The sequence below is a fragment of the Equus przewalskii genome, chromosome 16 (genome assembly GCF_037783145.1).
Source record: "Equus przewalskii isolate Varuska chromosome 16, EquPr2, whole genome shotgun sequence".
In the NCBI taxonomy this organism is placed as follows: Eukaryota; Metazoa; Chordata; class Mammalia; order Perissodactyla; family Equidae; genus Equus; species Equus przewalskii.
In genome coordinates this window covers 10310821-10326577 of record NC_091846.1, presented here as the reverse complement: position 1 = coordinate 10326577, position 15757 = coordinate 10310821, and the positions used below count along the sequence as shown (strand labels likewise).

The 15757-nt window shown below is 45.9% G+C and overlaps 1 protein-coding gene and 1 long non-coding RNA gene across 2 annotated transcripts in view; one reads left to right on the top strand and one right to left on the bottom strand.

The window, feature by feature from the left end:
- The window catches only part of B3GLCT (beta 3-glucosyltransferase), a 95495-nt gene extending 81560 nt beyond the window's left edge, over positions 1 to 13935 (bottom strand). Inside the window, exons 1-2 of the mRNA XM_070578742.1 lie at positions 13731 to 13935; positions 1126 to 1175 (exon numbers count right to left, since the gene is read on the bottom strand). Of these exons, the coding sequence (XP_070434843.1) occupies positions 1126 to 1175; positions 13731 to 13803 (123 nt within the window). The 5' untranslated portion in view covers positions 13804 to 13935. The remainder of the gene's footprint in view (positions 1 to 1125; positions 1176 to 13730) is intronic.
- LOC139076421 (uncharacterized) lies at positions 13600 to 15281 on the top strand. Its single transcript, XR_011528025.1, has 2 exons — positions 13600 to 13741; positions 14825 to 15281. It is a non-coding gene; the product is annotated as an uncharacterized lncRNA (long non-coding RNA).
- Positions 15282 to 15757: the final 476 nt, after the last annotated feature.

The window sequence follows — 15757 nt, the reverse complement described above, 5'->3', positions numbered from 1 at the left end:
CCTTAGGTAGCACTTTAAATTCATTATAAATAAGCCTTGTTATTGCTAAACACGCACACACATTATGATGCACGCAGCTGTGTAATACAAAATTACAGGGTGAAAAATTCAAGGATTCAGAAAATTTAGATTCTGACTTCACCTTTTAATAGTCACATGACCTCAGCAAATCGCTTAACTTCTCTGAGGGTAAACTTTCTCTGCTATCCATGGGAATATTTGCTTAGCAATAATAGGATCACTGAGAAGAATAAATAGAATGTCTGAAAATGCTTTATTAACCATAAAGGATCTTAAACCATAAGAAATTATTATGATCATTTCCCCTGTGTAGAAATCCCATAGTATAGTTAGAACAGATAATACTCTGTCAGTAAAAGAACCATTCTATTAAAAAATGCTTTTATGCTAATTGTGGGGTAAAAAGTAGCATTAACTAAGCCTTAATTAAAGACGAAAATATCTCACATTTTTAAAATATTGTTCTCAGATGTTAAACTGATCTAGTGCAAAGCTCAAAAGGTAAAATTTAGATGAGGTTCTTTAATGCAACCAATGACGAAAAAGAGGCAGCTCTCAGGTTTGAGTAAGTGCTGTCCGCTCTCCATCGAGAGAAACCCAGGTCTCGGTTTCTCATTCTGACCATGCAAGGAGCCTGGCAGTCACCTTTGGGGCTCTTGGCCAGTCCCTAACACGCCCTCTCACACGGTGCCAACCTTCAAATGGAGGGATATCCAGGCTCTTGCAACCCTGGAGACACAGCATAACCCTTCTTTCACAGGCTGAGAAAACTGAGCCCAAGGCCAAGATGTGTCAGGAGTGGAAAAAATCACTGTCTCCAAGCAAGACTTTGAAAATGTCTAACTCTGTACTAAACACCTTTTCTCTCAAAATGAAATGTGAAACCTAGTAGATGTGCTTTAAGTACTAAAGGCTATTTTCTAAAGCAAGCCTATCCGTAGGTTGTGCCAGGGATGCAAAATCTATGTTGACCAACATTTCACTAATTCATTAAAAAAAAAGAAATTTGACAACTAGTGAAAGATGAAATATTACAGCCCCCATTAAAGAAAATAAAAACGAATCTGAGACAGGAAGAATAGACTTGATCATTAGAATTAGTACCTTAGACTGCTTGATCTCTTTCTTTATATCTTCAGGAGCCAAAGCAAAGGCTGGAAAAAAAGGAAACATTTTTACATTAAAATTAGCAATTAAGATTCATTCTCACATTCAACAGTTTTGTTTAAATACTGTTGCTTGATACTTCAACAAGACATATTTTCCTCATTTTTCAAAACAGCTACATTGCTGCAAACTAGTACTGCTGGCCGCCTTCATCTCCGGACCTAAAATTATTCATCAGCGCTAAACCGACATGCTTAGGCTACCAAGCTAAAGAAATGAGAATCTACATCAAAGAAATCAGAATCTGTGTGTATCGTTCGTGTCTATAGATATAAACCACAAAACAGATGCACACAGAATACAACTTCTTAGAAACCTCAATTCGGGCGCCTTCTCCAGCAAAGGGGAATTCCTGAGAATCCAGAGGGGAGAAGTACAAATTCCCACTCTCGCAATCACTGCCAGAGCCTGGAGGGCAACAGAGCTAAATCTGGAGCAAGCTTCGGTCTCAGGAGTTGCGAGGTTGGAAACGGGATGCAGATATGGCTACCGGCACACAAGGGAGAGTTAACAGAATCCTGCGAAAGCCAGGGAGCCAGCAGAGGGAGAGGAATTAAAATCATTCCCCATCCAGAATGATTTAATGTTTTGAGTGGGAGCCCATAAACAGACAAAGATATCCCTTAGAGACACATCAAGCTTCTACATTAATAATAATAATAACAATAACAACAACATGACAGTAACCCTTTGGAAATACAAAGCAAAATGATAAACCAGTCAGGAAGGTTAACCAGACAAAAAATAATACTTAATTTTACAGTGCAATTCTCCTGAAGACTAAAAGGAAAGCATTTCACAGTTTGCTTTCTCTAATTAGCATTCCCAGGAGAAAATGGGAAATGCCACAGGGCAACAATGTACTGAAAGGGTTGCACAGGCCATCCCATGGAGCAGTGACGTAGCACAAAGGGCATTGGGGGGAGGGCCCCCTGGGTAACAGAGGAGACCCTACTCAGAAGCAGGGGACAGCCATTCGGATGCCTCTGATGCCAAGACATCCATTGCCTCAAATTCTCTCTCCATTAGCATTTGCTCAGAGGAAATAATCTATTCACACTAAGCAGCAAAAGACTAACACGGTTTAATCATTTCCATTTCAGAATGACATTTCAGAAAGCAGGGTGAAAATGAAATGCAAGCCAAATGAACCTCCCTGTGTGGAATTCAGATAACGAGAGGTCTTCCATGAGGCCTCCCTGAGACCACCTCGCATAAATAGTAAATCCCCTCTGCACGCCCTCCCCACCCCCAACTCTGCTTTATTTTCCTCCAGAGCACTTACCACCGCTGACATAATATATAAGTATTTGTTCATTGCTTGTCTTATACATTAGTTTACCATAAGCCCCATGAAGGCAGGAATGTCGTTTTATTTACAGTTTACCCCTGAACCTAGAACACAGCGAGCACACAGAAGAACATCAACAAATATTTACCAAATAAATGAATCAATGAATGAACGAACATAAGTCCTCACAATGCCTCTGGGATCACATCCTTAACGGCTGTCTACTCCTTACTCTAGGCAGCATCAATCCAGTAGAATACAGGCATTTAGTGCCCCCTCTACCCCCCGCTGCAAGTTTATTTTCACTAAGATCTGATCTACTTTCTCACTTTTTTACACACACACACACACACACATAACAAAGCAAATGCAATGTCCAAATCATTCATTAAGTTCTAAGAAGAAAGAAAAGATCTAAACACAAACACCATTTAAATTCTGCTTCTGGGTGCATTCCTGCGCCGCACAACGACATTTTGGTCAAGGACAGATGCATATATGACAGCAGTCCCATGGATTAGTCCCATTGAGCCTAGGTGTGGGGTGGGCTGTACCATCTAGGTTCGTGTAAGTACACTCTATGATGTTCGCACATCAGAGCAGTGAAATACCCTAAGGGCACATTTCTCAGAACGTATCTGCATTGTTAAGCAACACGTGACTGTACTTAACTTTTCCGTTTTGTTTTACTTTATTTACCTCCAGGCTAGTATGCACACTTAAATCCCTCAAGAAGATATCAAAAATAGAATTATTAATAAACATCACACAGGGAAGTCAAAACACGTTAACATCACAGAATTCCAGAAAATAGAACATGCTGACAATTTGCGAGATATAAAAACTGTGGTCAATCTAACACAATTTTGATTCCAAAATTCATCTCCGCCAACTCCATCAATTCCTAATTCTAAACATAGACAAGCAAAGCTCTGTGGGTTAGAACTTCCTCTTCTATCAAGAAAAAGAACCTCAATTTCCTACCTTCAGTGACTCATCATCTAATACCCAGAGTTTAGTCTTAGCTCACTTTTTTGCAAGACCAGATGGCTGTGTGAAAAAGAAGAGAATGTCAGCACATAAGCCCCCTGGCCCTTCAGAATTTAGATTCTACACTGAAGAAAAAGTGTGTTTATTTGGTATCAGTTCTGAAAATTACTAATGTATCACCTTTCATAAATAAGCAGCTAATATTATTTGACAGTGTTACTGTTTAAAGCAGGAATTACCTAGAAGGAAGATGTTCCCAATAAATCAAGTGAATTCCACAAACCCTGCTGGTCATAGTCAAGACACCTTTATTCAAACAAGGCTTAACCAAGGTAAGGGCAAACTAGATGTTAGCTCCCTCCAAAAACACACAGGCCTAGTGTTAAAATATCCTTTAAAAGAAAAAAAGTTGTCATTTCTCCATCGTTCTGCTGGGAAATGAAGAACTCCTTTTTCCCATGATAGAAATAAATTATATAATATTTAAAGCAATAACATAAAAAATGCATCAGTTACTTTCAGGCATAAGAGCAAAATCACATGGCAAGATAATCCCCATTAGATGAATATTAAAAAATATATACTAGTTGGTTTCATCTTTATATTTCCATAATCTAAATAAAAGAAATCACAAAGGAACCCGATGCATTTCGAAGGCAGAGAATATACTATACCACTAACAAATTCAATCTTAAAATAATGAATCATTTACAGAACCCCTACCAATGAAATCCCAGGTTTTACAGTTCAAGGAAATGAAGGAGAAACGGTGCAAATAGAAAGGAAAGTGAGAAAAATTAGCAAGGGAGGTAAGAAATTACCTGTCACCTTTGTCACTTTCCACAACACTCACAAGAGCACGCGGTAGAAGTTTACACCACCGGCCTGGGCTGGGGCAGGGGAAGCAGCCCCACCCCACCAAAGGGAGCCGCCACCCGGGGCTCAGTGTTTGCTGTTTCGCTTCATACTAATTTCCAGATTCAGTGTGGAAAAAAATATTCTTGAAAGCTTAGCCTTAATGTGCAGTTGGAGAAATATTCCAAGGTAAATCATGCTCTTATATGTCAAACTGCTGTTTAAAAGTAATTTTCCCTTTTCTATTTTCAACATGAACTCCTGTGAATTGCTACAGGGAACTATATTTAAAGTGCAAATCAGGGCAGGCAATAGAAATAAGACCTTTTTCATGATAACTTTAAATAATTCAAACCAACTAATGTGTTAGCACACCTATCCTGAGAGATAAATCAAGATTTTACCACCAACCTGGGACTAAGATTTATAGGCGAGCCCAAGCCCTAGAGTGCAAGGAAACTGGAGAGGAATTAATTGCAATGCATTTAAGCAACACTAATCAACCATCCTTTCTTGTTCCTGGGCGGGGGCGAGGGACCCCACACCAATGCAGGAAAGACAACTATACCTCAACCGGTAACTCCTGTTTTTTGTCCTCCCCAACGCTCCAGTAACACCTATCATAGAAACCAAATTAAATACCAAAAAAACCCAAAAACCACTAAGATGCTAAATAACCCCACCTCAGAGGGGTGCTGCAGGATTAAGTGAGATCATACAAAAAGTGCTTAGCAGGGGTTCAGTCCACATTAACACTAAGCAGACAGTTGCTGTAGTGAAATGATTATGCCAGTCTGGGCAGGATCTGGGTGATCGTCTGCCCTGCATACCAGCCAGGAGGGAGGGAATAAAACCATGAGGCCCTGGCTCTGCCATCCAGGACAAAGCTCACAGCACACCCTCTGGAAGCTTGCAGCTGGTGCCCTCTCACCCCGCCCCGCGTGGCTCAGGGGCTCACGGGGCACTGCACCACCTTTCCTTCTGACACACTGTGGGAGGGAGCCTTTGGGGCTTCACTTTCTTCCTGTGACCTACTTACAAAGTGGTTCACCCAGTACAGCTCCGCCCCAAGTGGCTCTGCTCCCAGGAGCTTCCCAGGTTTAATTCCAGGTCCTCCAAAGGGGGCCTTAAGCTCCAGGATGCACAGCCGACAGCCAATTTACTTGGTTCCAATAACCTGCTTTGAAGATAATCCACGGCAGCAGAAGGAACGGAAACAAATGCACCCAGCCGAGCGACAGGGGACAGAACCTGCCTTTGCTCCCTCCTCCTCAGACAAACCCATTGTCCCCACGTTGTGGACATGCTGGGTAGCAGCTCCATCCACTGTGGGCACTACCACCCAAACAGCACCGCCACTCCACATAGGCTGAGGAGAGAAACAGCCCAGGCAGTGGCTGAGGATCAAACAGTCAAGCATGGGTAATGTGCCTAGAACACCACCTGGCACGCGCTAAGTGCTTTGGATGTTAGCAGCTATTGTTACTTTGGGTGTTAGCAACTTTTATGATTATCACTATTAATTTATATCTTCATTTGCTCAGCAGAAAATCAAAAAGTGGCTGCATGTATATTATGTGCCACACATTATGCTGGGACCTGGGAAGAAGATGAACAAGCAGCTCTGCAAGGAGCTTAGGGTCTCATGTGAGAGACAAGTCCCTCAGTCAGCCACAAAGCGTCAAGAGGCGTGCCCTGCCGGCACTCCTCCTAAGGCCAAAGCACCTTAAGGGCAGAGAGGGCACCTCACCCAGGCAGGGCAGAGGGGGACGGGAGAGAGGGGAGTGCTGCCTGGAGCAAGCTCAACACAGTGCTTGGAGAAGTAAGGCCAGGAGACCCGGAAACAGGCTTCTGCCCACAAAGCACGGTAAACAGTCCAGTGTGCCCAGAGCTGGACACCTGGAGCCGGGGGGGGGGGGGGATGTGACTGGCGCTGGAGATGAGGCTGGAGATGGCAGGGGCCATATCATGAAAGAGGTTCCTCTTAGGGAGTCTGGTTTTATTCTGGCGCCATGAAAAACTTTCTGAGGCTTTTAAGAAGGCAAGTGCCATGCTGAAATGTGTGCCTCAGACAGGTTTCCAGAGGTAGCATGTTGGGCAGGCTGCTGTTAGTGCCATCAAGTTGATTCTGACTCCTAGCGCCCACTGTGGACAGCAGAGGGGAACCCTGCCTGGTCTTTTTGCACCATCCTTTCACCTTCCGGTGCTACATCAGTGCTCCACTGTTCTTCACAGGGTTTTAATGGCCAGTTTTTTCAGAAGTGGGTGGCCAGGTCCTTCTCGCTAGTCTGTCTTAGTCTGGAAGCTCTGCTGAAACCTGTCCACCATGGGTCACTCTGCCAGTATTTGAAATCCTGATGGCACAGCTTTCAGCATCACAGCAACACACAGTTGCCACAGTGTGACAACTGACAGACGGCTGGTGTGGTTTCCTGAAAATGAACGAATGTTGTCCTAAATGGATAACATTTAGGGTCAGGGAACCCCTTTGCCCTGTTCCATGGGTTCTACGACATTTACAAAGTGATTCAGCCAGTTGAGAGAAGTAATGAAAGGGAACCTGACATCCCACCCAACTAGGGCAGTGAGCACAGGGACGTTGACATTCATTCTCTTTTGAGCCCACTAACTACTCAAACTTGATCTTGCTCGTCTAAAACACATCTCCTGTTTTATCATAGGAATCAATGGGAAAAGGGAGTATGGAATACAGATTTTTCTTCACTTGACAACAAAGTTTGCCAGGACCAATATATTCTATGTGCCAGAGGGTAAACATACTTAACAGGAAGGACAGTAAATGGGGGGGGGGGGGGGGCGGCGGGGGGGAGAAACAGGAAATAACCATGTATTTTTGAGAGAAAAAGATTATTTGCTTCTTTGATTCACATCTCACTGAAACAAATGATATGAAAACCCATATGCCACTCAGGACACAAAAACAAGAAAATTTCAAGTCAGAGTGTTGGGGAGAGATTCAAAACACCATCCTCACAAGCACGTTACATAGGCTGAGTCACAGGTAAGGGTCACACACCTATTCCAGGACACACTGAAGAGTTCCAAGAGAGCAGACACTCAAACACAAGCAAATCAGCACCTCTTACAATTCCTTTATGTTGCAAGAGAACTGCTCAACAGTTACATGTCAGGCTAATTTTTTTTAAATACCATTTATGCTTAACTCTTGGGTATCTTATTTTTTTAACATAAAGAGTGGGTTTTAAAAGCACCCATGTCAGTACCACTGTTATTCCACGGCATCCACAGCCTGAGACGTTCTAACACCTCTAGGAACTTACTTGTCTATTGTCCAAAAACCTCTGTTCTCAAAACCCACTGCTCTAGTTTTTGAGACTCACGATACATATACTACAGACCCTCCAACAGCATTTGAAAATCTCCCAAACAATGCTGGAACCAGAGAAAGACTTCTTCGCCTGAATTCTGGGGTTTCTGGTTACTTTCCCAAGAAGACCAAATACCTGTGCTAAGTATTAGCCTCAATTCCATACGCTGCTCTCTGCAAAACAGCTCCTTACCTCATTTTAAAGACAAAGGAACCAGCAATCATCTTCTCGTTCTATAGATGTGCATGACAGGCATCCAGGGAGAGTTCCAGTTCACACCTGGGCCAAGGATGGCCCAGGCAGGGTTCCCACACCATCCTGCACACACAACTCATCTGGGGCTTGGTTGAAAATGCAAATCCACAGGCCTCATCTCACATTTTTTTGAATCAGAAAAATCTGAAGCTGGAACCCAGGAATCTGCATTTTAACAAAGGGGCCTCTTTAAGACACTGAGGTGATTCTCCTGTGCACTCAAGTCCACACACACTGCGATGGACAGCTAGACAGGCCCTCCAGGGAACTGAACGGAGCTATTTTCAGCACCGGCCTTGGCCATTTACCTTCTTTACTTCATTCATCCCATAAACAAGGAACAAGCTCCTGCATATGCACCTTCAAGGACCTGGAGAAGGATAAATTCAACAAGATGTGTCAAGAGCCTTGGGCTTCTTACGGGAAGCAAGGATGTAAACTAAAACACATCACCTTTGCAGATCATAAAATACTCTTTTAGGAGTAAAAATAAGTTCTATCCCTAGGAGAAAACGGCATTGCTATGCTTGAGATACATTCAAATCTTATTTGACGATATTTTTACTCATTTTTTTAAGTCTAAATCTGCAGCTTTATACCATACAAATAGACTGTTTTCTTCCCCAACTTCTACCAAATCTTTGGTACGCATACATTTTGAGCAAAAGCTTAAACGAATTTATTATGTCAATCAAAGCTCTCTTTAAAAAAAAAAAATCTGCTCAAGTTGTCCCCAAATCTCTCTCTTCTGAGATTTCCCCTCTGAGCTCCTGACCCACAGATCTAACTGCCCCTCTGACATGGTCCCAGAGCATCACGTGCACCCCAAACTCAGCTCGTCCCAAGTGAACCCATCATCCTCACCTCCTCCTAAAATTAACAGTAAATTTTAGAAAACCGTCTCGGTACTTAATGCTACAGATTTGTACACTTAAAAATGGTTAAAATGATAAATTCTATGTTGTATATATTTAACTGCAATAAAAAGGTTTTGTTTCAAGCTAGTCCTTCTCCACTAGTGCCCGTATCAGTCAACAGCACCACGGGCTGCCCACAGTGACTCACCCGACCCTGCCTTCTCTCAGCCCACCGCACCAATCAATCCTGCGTCTTAGAGCTTCTCAACCATCTCTCACGGGGCTGACTCGAGCAGCCTCCTCTCTGGTCTCCTATGTCCACAACGGCCACCAGCAATCCCTGTTCTACCCGACAACCAGAGTGAGCTTCTTACAACGGAAGTCACATCACATCATTCTCCTATTACAGCCTTCAACAGCTTCCTACTGCTCTAAGGACAAACTTTGGTCCCTGTCAATCTCTCCACTCTGGTCCTTTCTCCATTCCATTCCTCCAGCACCAAGGCCCCAGGTCCTCCGTCCCCCATGTGCCCCCCACCAGATAACTGATTGGGGTGACCAGATAATTGATTGGGTTGGGGGGGAGTTGTCCTATGCATGTAGGATGTTCAGCCACACCCCTAGCTCTAGATGCCAGCAGCACTCCCCGCCAAACCACCCCAGGGACAACCAAAACGTCTCCAGACATCAACAAACGTTCCCGAGGGGCGGGGTGGGGTTGAGAACCACTGCTCAGGACTCCAGGCTAAAGCCGTGTCTCTCCCCGCACCGCGTTCTCACAGCGCTGAGCATGGTGTAGTTAGTTTCTGGTGTAATGCGTGTTTAATGTCACCTTCCCTTCAAGACTGCAAGCCACATGAGGGTAGGGACGGACCAGATCTGTCCTCTTCCTGCAATATCCCCAGTGATTGACACAGAGTAGATATTCAACACTTTTTGAATAAATGAAAGAAACTTTGAGTACAGTTTTCCCTTTTAACACTATCTTTAAATTAACATTTCCTACTAGTTTACATCAGCACCTCCACTGAATCGAGTTTCTCTGGGGGTAGCTTAGTGACCAGAGCTTTGAAACATGGTATTAAGGGAGACTTTCAATCAATAATAGGTCTCATGAACCCCTAACACTATAGTTTTTCCCTTATATTGGGAAAGATGGAATTAACACTCTTGCATATTGTTCTTAAGCAAGAATCTGTGCAACGCCAAAGATGGATCACACAGAATGCTACAAGGACGTGAAACATCTAAAATTGGCAAACTTCCCATAAGCAATCCCTTTGTGCCTAGAAATCATGCTTCTTTATAATGTTTCTAATGAAAAGATAAAACTCTGGCCCTCAGTGCCCTAAAGGAGGCCAATTATTAGGACTGACTCAAGTACAGGGCCCACAATGTCTGCCCCAGGGGAAGTTAACGAAAGGGTCAGGGCTTCTCCTCCCCACCCCCACCCATTTGAAACAGATGCTCTTCCCCCCAAGGAGTTTGACCACTGGCTACAGGCAAACTCCCCTGGGTCAAGTCCATGACCAAGGAGGCCATGCCAACTTGGGAGTCCCGGACTACCTGGATGACAAAGAATCCACACAGACGGTAAAATCTGTGCCAGTAATATCTGAGTACTGCTTAAACAATAAAAGGAGGGTTAAAAAGGCAAAAAAAAAAAAAACTTGGAGTCAGGCCTGACTCTTGGTATCCTAAAATGTCTGACTCACTTCAATGAAGAGAATGTGAGCAAGACCTGCCTCAGAAGGAAAAATCATCCCTAATTTTGGCAGGTGCTGAGAAATACAATCTTGACTCATACAGAGTGGAAACAGGAATAAGAAAGATAAAAGTTAATATCTATTATTTTACCATTGGTTCAAATAGCATTTTGTATCTCATGCGGTAAAAGTCTGGAAATAGGCGATCCAGGGCTAACATCGTGCTCCACATCCATCTAGCACCCAGGTGGTGCTATCCTTTCTGCTCTACCATCCTTACTACTGGCTTCCATCTTCAAGGTCACCTCATGGTCACAAGATGGCCACTACGGCTCCTACCATCAGATTCACATAATAGCATTACGAAGAAGGATGAGACAGTGGCAAAAAAAAAAAAAGGCCTGCATCCCAGCTCGGTGAGCCACCTTTAATAAGCTTTACCAAGAGACCCACCCAAAAATCTCTATAGATAGCTCACTGGCTACCTATTCGCAAGGGCCACTGAGAACTGTATTCTCACTGGACACACTTCCACCTCCATCACCATTCCTCCACCCTTCCCCTTACCCCCTGTATTTCTAGTTGGCTAGGGCTGCCACAACAGAAACCATTCAACAGGGTGGCTTAAACAAGAGAAGTTTATTTCTCACAGTCCTGGAGGCTGGAAGTCCAAGATCAAGGTGTCAGCAGGGTTGGTTTCTGCTGAGACTTCTCTCCCTGGCTTGTAGATGGCTGCCTTCTCACTATGTCCTCACATGGCCCTTTCTCAGTTTGCGTGCATCCATGGCGTCTCTTCCTCTTTTATAAGGACACCATCAGTCCCACTGCGTTAGGGCCCCACTCTTACGAACTCATTTAACCTTAATTACTGCCTTAAGGGTCCTGGCCCCAAACAGAGTCACATGGGATTAAGGCTTCAACATACGAATCTGGGGGACACAATTCAGTCTATAACAGTCTTGATTATCTATGAGAGTTTTAGTTAGGAAAAGAAGGAACTGAGGGTAAGTGAGTAGGCAGACAGCAGTCTCTGCTACAACAGAATCAGGATGTGCTAAAACTGTGATAGATGGCAAAGTTCTAGTATTTTATCTAGTTTGTGCCTCCCATTTGATATGAGAAAACTGAGGCTGAAAGCCATGAGAAGCCACACAGTGGCTGACCTAGAGGTATGAATAAATCTTCTGATTCTAGAACTGGCACCGGACTTTAAAATTGGAATTACAATGAATTTGTCTATACAAGCATAAGGGTTTAAAATAAATTTTCTTTTGAGAAATTGACTTTTCTCAAAAACTAAAATGAATATGCTACAGTTTGTGGCAAAACTAAACTACATACAGTCAGGCCAACCTTCTAAGGGGTAAATTTAAGGTATTTTTAAACTATCAGGATAGTTCACATGCCTCAGAACTCCTATTATATTCTCTGTTTCAGCAAGATTCCAGGAATCTTGATTTCAACATATATAGAGTGGGTATCACATCTTTGTACATCTTAGTGACCCCCTCCCAACATCAAAGCAGAGCTCAATAAAATGAACTCACGATTTACTTCAGACCTTAAAGAAAACAGCTTCCTGTCTGCACCAGTCCATGAAAGCTGTTCACAAAGCCATAATGTCTCATAGGGACTTTTAACAGGTTCTATGTCTCGTTTACTGTGCTTATCTGACAACTTCACAATGCTAATAGACATCTCTAAAAATGTGTTGACATTTTAGTTCATCCTGAAGGTCCTTTAATGTATTATCAAGTTTGAACAGTGCAAATATTCCCCTAAGTGCAGTAAAAAATAGATACACATAGCAATACAAATGTGCATTTCAGCCCATCTACTGAATACATTACACACAAATATTATACCCCCAGTACCGCATTATAAAGTGCAGTGCTATAAATAGAATGCCAGCGCCAGCTACCACCCACCCCATTCGGTGAGGTGCAAAACTTCCAGACAGCAAGCCAACTGATGCAGGAGGAGTCACCTAGCCAGTTTCCCACCCCGCCAGCCTCCCCTTCTCCCAGGGCCGCCCCCAGTAATGCATTCTTTCTTGCACTAAAGCAGATCTCGCCAAGTTCAGCAGCGCCCCACCGTCAAACGCAGCCTTCTCTGCCCAAGGTGCTCCAACATTTTTAATTACATTGTTGCTTGCTTAATCACGCGAATGAACAATTAATTGCCAATTAATCTCGCTCGATTTTCCCACTTACTGAGCACCTATAGAAATGCCAGGGGTACACAAATAAGGTCCTTATTAGGAGAGTTTAAATCTAAAGAAACATGGTCTGTAACGGTCCCAGTGGGCTACCAAAACAGCAATGTACAATAACACTATGTCTTTTCGTAAGTGGCCCCCTTCTGCCATTTCTAAAAATCTGAAATTACTGCCTCTTAGGCTGGAAACACAAAAGTCTGGGTCAGAAGACAATAACCCTGAAAACACGGAAAAGGGAATAATTTTTCCCTCCAGCTTTCAAACTTAAACCTCATCATGAAAGTCAATTATAATGATTTTTTTCAAACTTTTATCACATCCTTTTATGATAAACGGGAGAAGACGCTCTTGCGAGGAGAACGGAGGGAAGCAGCGGCGGGGTATTCCGGCAGCCGCAGACCCGACGAGCCTCGCCCCCGAAGTGCTCTCGAATTCCCCCGCAGCCCCGGGGCTCGGGAAGGCCTCCGCCGACGCCCACGCCGAGGCGGGCCGGGCGCGCCGCTCCTCCCCCGGCTCCCGGACTCCGCAGAGGGGCCGCCGCCCGGGGGCATCGCCGCCCCGGCCCGGCGCGGACTCGGAGCCCGCGGGCAGCCCCGAGGGCGCGGGCGCAGGCGGAAGGCGGGGGGCGGGCCGCGGCCGCTCGCCTGCTCTCAAAGTTTCTCGCAGTTGCCGCTTCCTCGGCGCTTCCTGTGGGGGTGGGCGCCGCGCCCCGCCGCCCGGCCGGCCGCTCCCGGCGCAAGGGGGCGGGCAGGCGCCAGGCGGCCCGGGCGACGACGGGGACTCGCGCGCCGAAGGGGGCCGGGCTCCGCGCCCCGGGGTCCCGAGGAGCCGGGTGCCCCCGGGGCGCCGCGAGAGGGCGCTGCTGCCGGCGCGGCGGGGACGGGACGGCGGGACGCGGACGCCCGCGGGGCAGGGCAGGGCGGCCCGGCGCTTGCCTCCGGGCTGGGGCGCGGGGCGCGGGAGGCTGCACCCGGGAAGCCCACGCCTCTCCCGTGCGCGCCCGGGCCGCCCGCTACTTACCCAGGGAGCAGGTGAGGAGCGAAAGCAGTGCCGAGAGCGCGAGGCGGCGGCCGCGACAGGCAGGCAGCCGCATCCCGGCGACAGGGACCGCGCGCCCTGCCTGGGCGCGGGGACTGGGGACGCGCGGGAGCGGAGCTGCGCCGCTGCCGCCCCTGCCGCCGCGGCTGACCCTCCTCCGCCGGCTCCCCTCCTCCCTCCCGCGCTCCGCCGCGCCGGCCCGCGCCGCGCCCTCTGGCGGCCGAAAGCGGGAGCGGCCCTCTGCGCTCGGCCGGCGCCCGCCCGGCTCGTGGCTCGCGGCTCGCGGCTCGCGGCTGGGGCCGGGCCCCGCCACCGGGTGAGGGTAGAGATAGCCACTCCTTCATGAGGACAGCGCCCTCCTGCCAGGCGTCTGACCTCTGCTCGCTGCGGCCGCTCGTCTCCACTCCTTTCCCTTCCTCTCCCTTTCCTAGGCCCCATTCTCTACCTTCATGCTGTCCCGCCTTACTCTGTCACCTCCCTGTCCTGGATCCCCAGCAATAGGTCAGAAGTTCCCCTTCTTACCCCCAAAAGTGAAGGCGGGGTACAGAGGAAGGGAAGGAAAGTCACTCTTCTTCCCTGCTGCTGTACCATCTGCTATAAAAAAAAAAAAAAAAATCAATCATTCGACTCAGTATTGTTGGCACCAATGTTCTATTTTGATGAAGGTGTTTTTGATCAGCTCAACTAATTTACTTAATATCCTCTTTTTTAGTGGAATTTGGCCCAATACTTAGGCTTGGCTTTTAATAGAAGTTTGTGTAAATGTAATTTTAAGTGTTCACCATAATGGAAGAGGGAGGGTGTGATTTTATTCAAAACACCTGATAAAATCAAGTTGGAACACAGCAAAGCGGAGTGATGTGCAGAAACCTCGTGCAGAGAGTCCCTCTTGTCCCCATGGGACTGTCAAGGGCTCCCTGCCCAGCCAGGAAGGGTGGTGGCCCTGGTGAGGGCCAGCCCCCTTGTGTGGTAAACGGAAGAGGAAAGCCATGGCAAATGAAGAAGTAGAAACCGCCTCTCATGGTCCGCACTCCCTTGTGCCTGCTCCAAGCCCTGACTCATTTCTGTCTCCACAGGAAGTCGACAGGACCAAGTGCTCCTGGCTTACCCGACGTTAAACCATGACCTCTTGAGGTCACATCCATGTTGTCATGCATACGTCCTCATATGCTGTGGTGCCCACTATGTGCCTGGAACTGTGCTAAGCACCCTACTAATATGAGTATCTTCCACCTGGACATGGAACATTCACCCACTCACTAAATACTCGGAGACCAGTGCCAGGCCTGGGAATACAAGTAAGATGTGGGGGAGACAGAAGCAGGTGCTGAAGAAGTGTTTGTTGGCCTGAACCCTGTAAGTGTGAATGCCCCTAGGGGTTTAGCCTCAAATGTATTAGGACAGTATTGTCATTTGTCCTTGCAACAGCTACTGCAAATTTTTTAAAAAGGAAGTCTGGAGACAATGGGCTTTCTCTCCCTGGTTTATACTGACTTCCTAAAACTGGAAACTAAATATTTTGTGTGTTATCCATTTGTTGTGAATGCAAACAGTGCCATTTTGTTCCATTCAGCCAGGGTTCGTGGCTACGTGTCAATCCCTCTTCTATGGGAGGGAAGAGAAACATAAAACTCGACGTAAAACGTAAAACGTAAAGAGAAAAGAAACTTTCTTTCATTTTCAGTGAGGTTTTTCAAGTTTATGGTTGACTGTGTTGATCCCTTTTAACTTCCTTCTAAAACTTTCCTGCCTGGTTAAGAATTCTAGAAGGTTTCCAATTTCCAAAGCTGTTTAGCTTTCTTCCAAGAAAATATTCCTCACATATATTAAATATGAAACATTAAACCAAGGTGTGTTTAAATAGACACAGCAGCCTCGTAATTAGCAGCTTGCTTACCAGATATGTGTTCGAATACCTACTGCACATTGGGTAGCAAGCAACTCTAGGAGCTTAATCAATGTTTTCATCAAAATTCCTCATGTTAGAGCAGTAGTGTGTGCTGGAACAG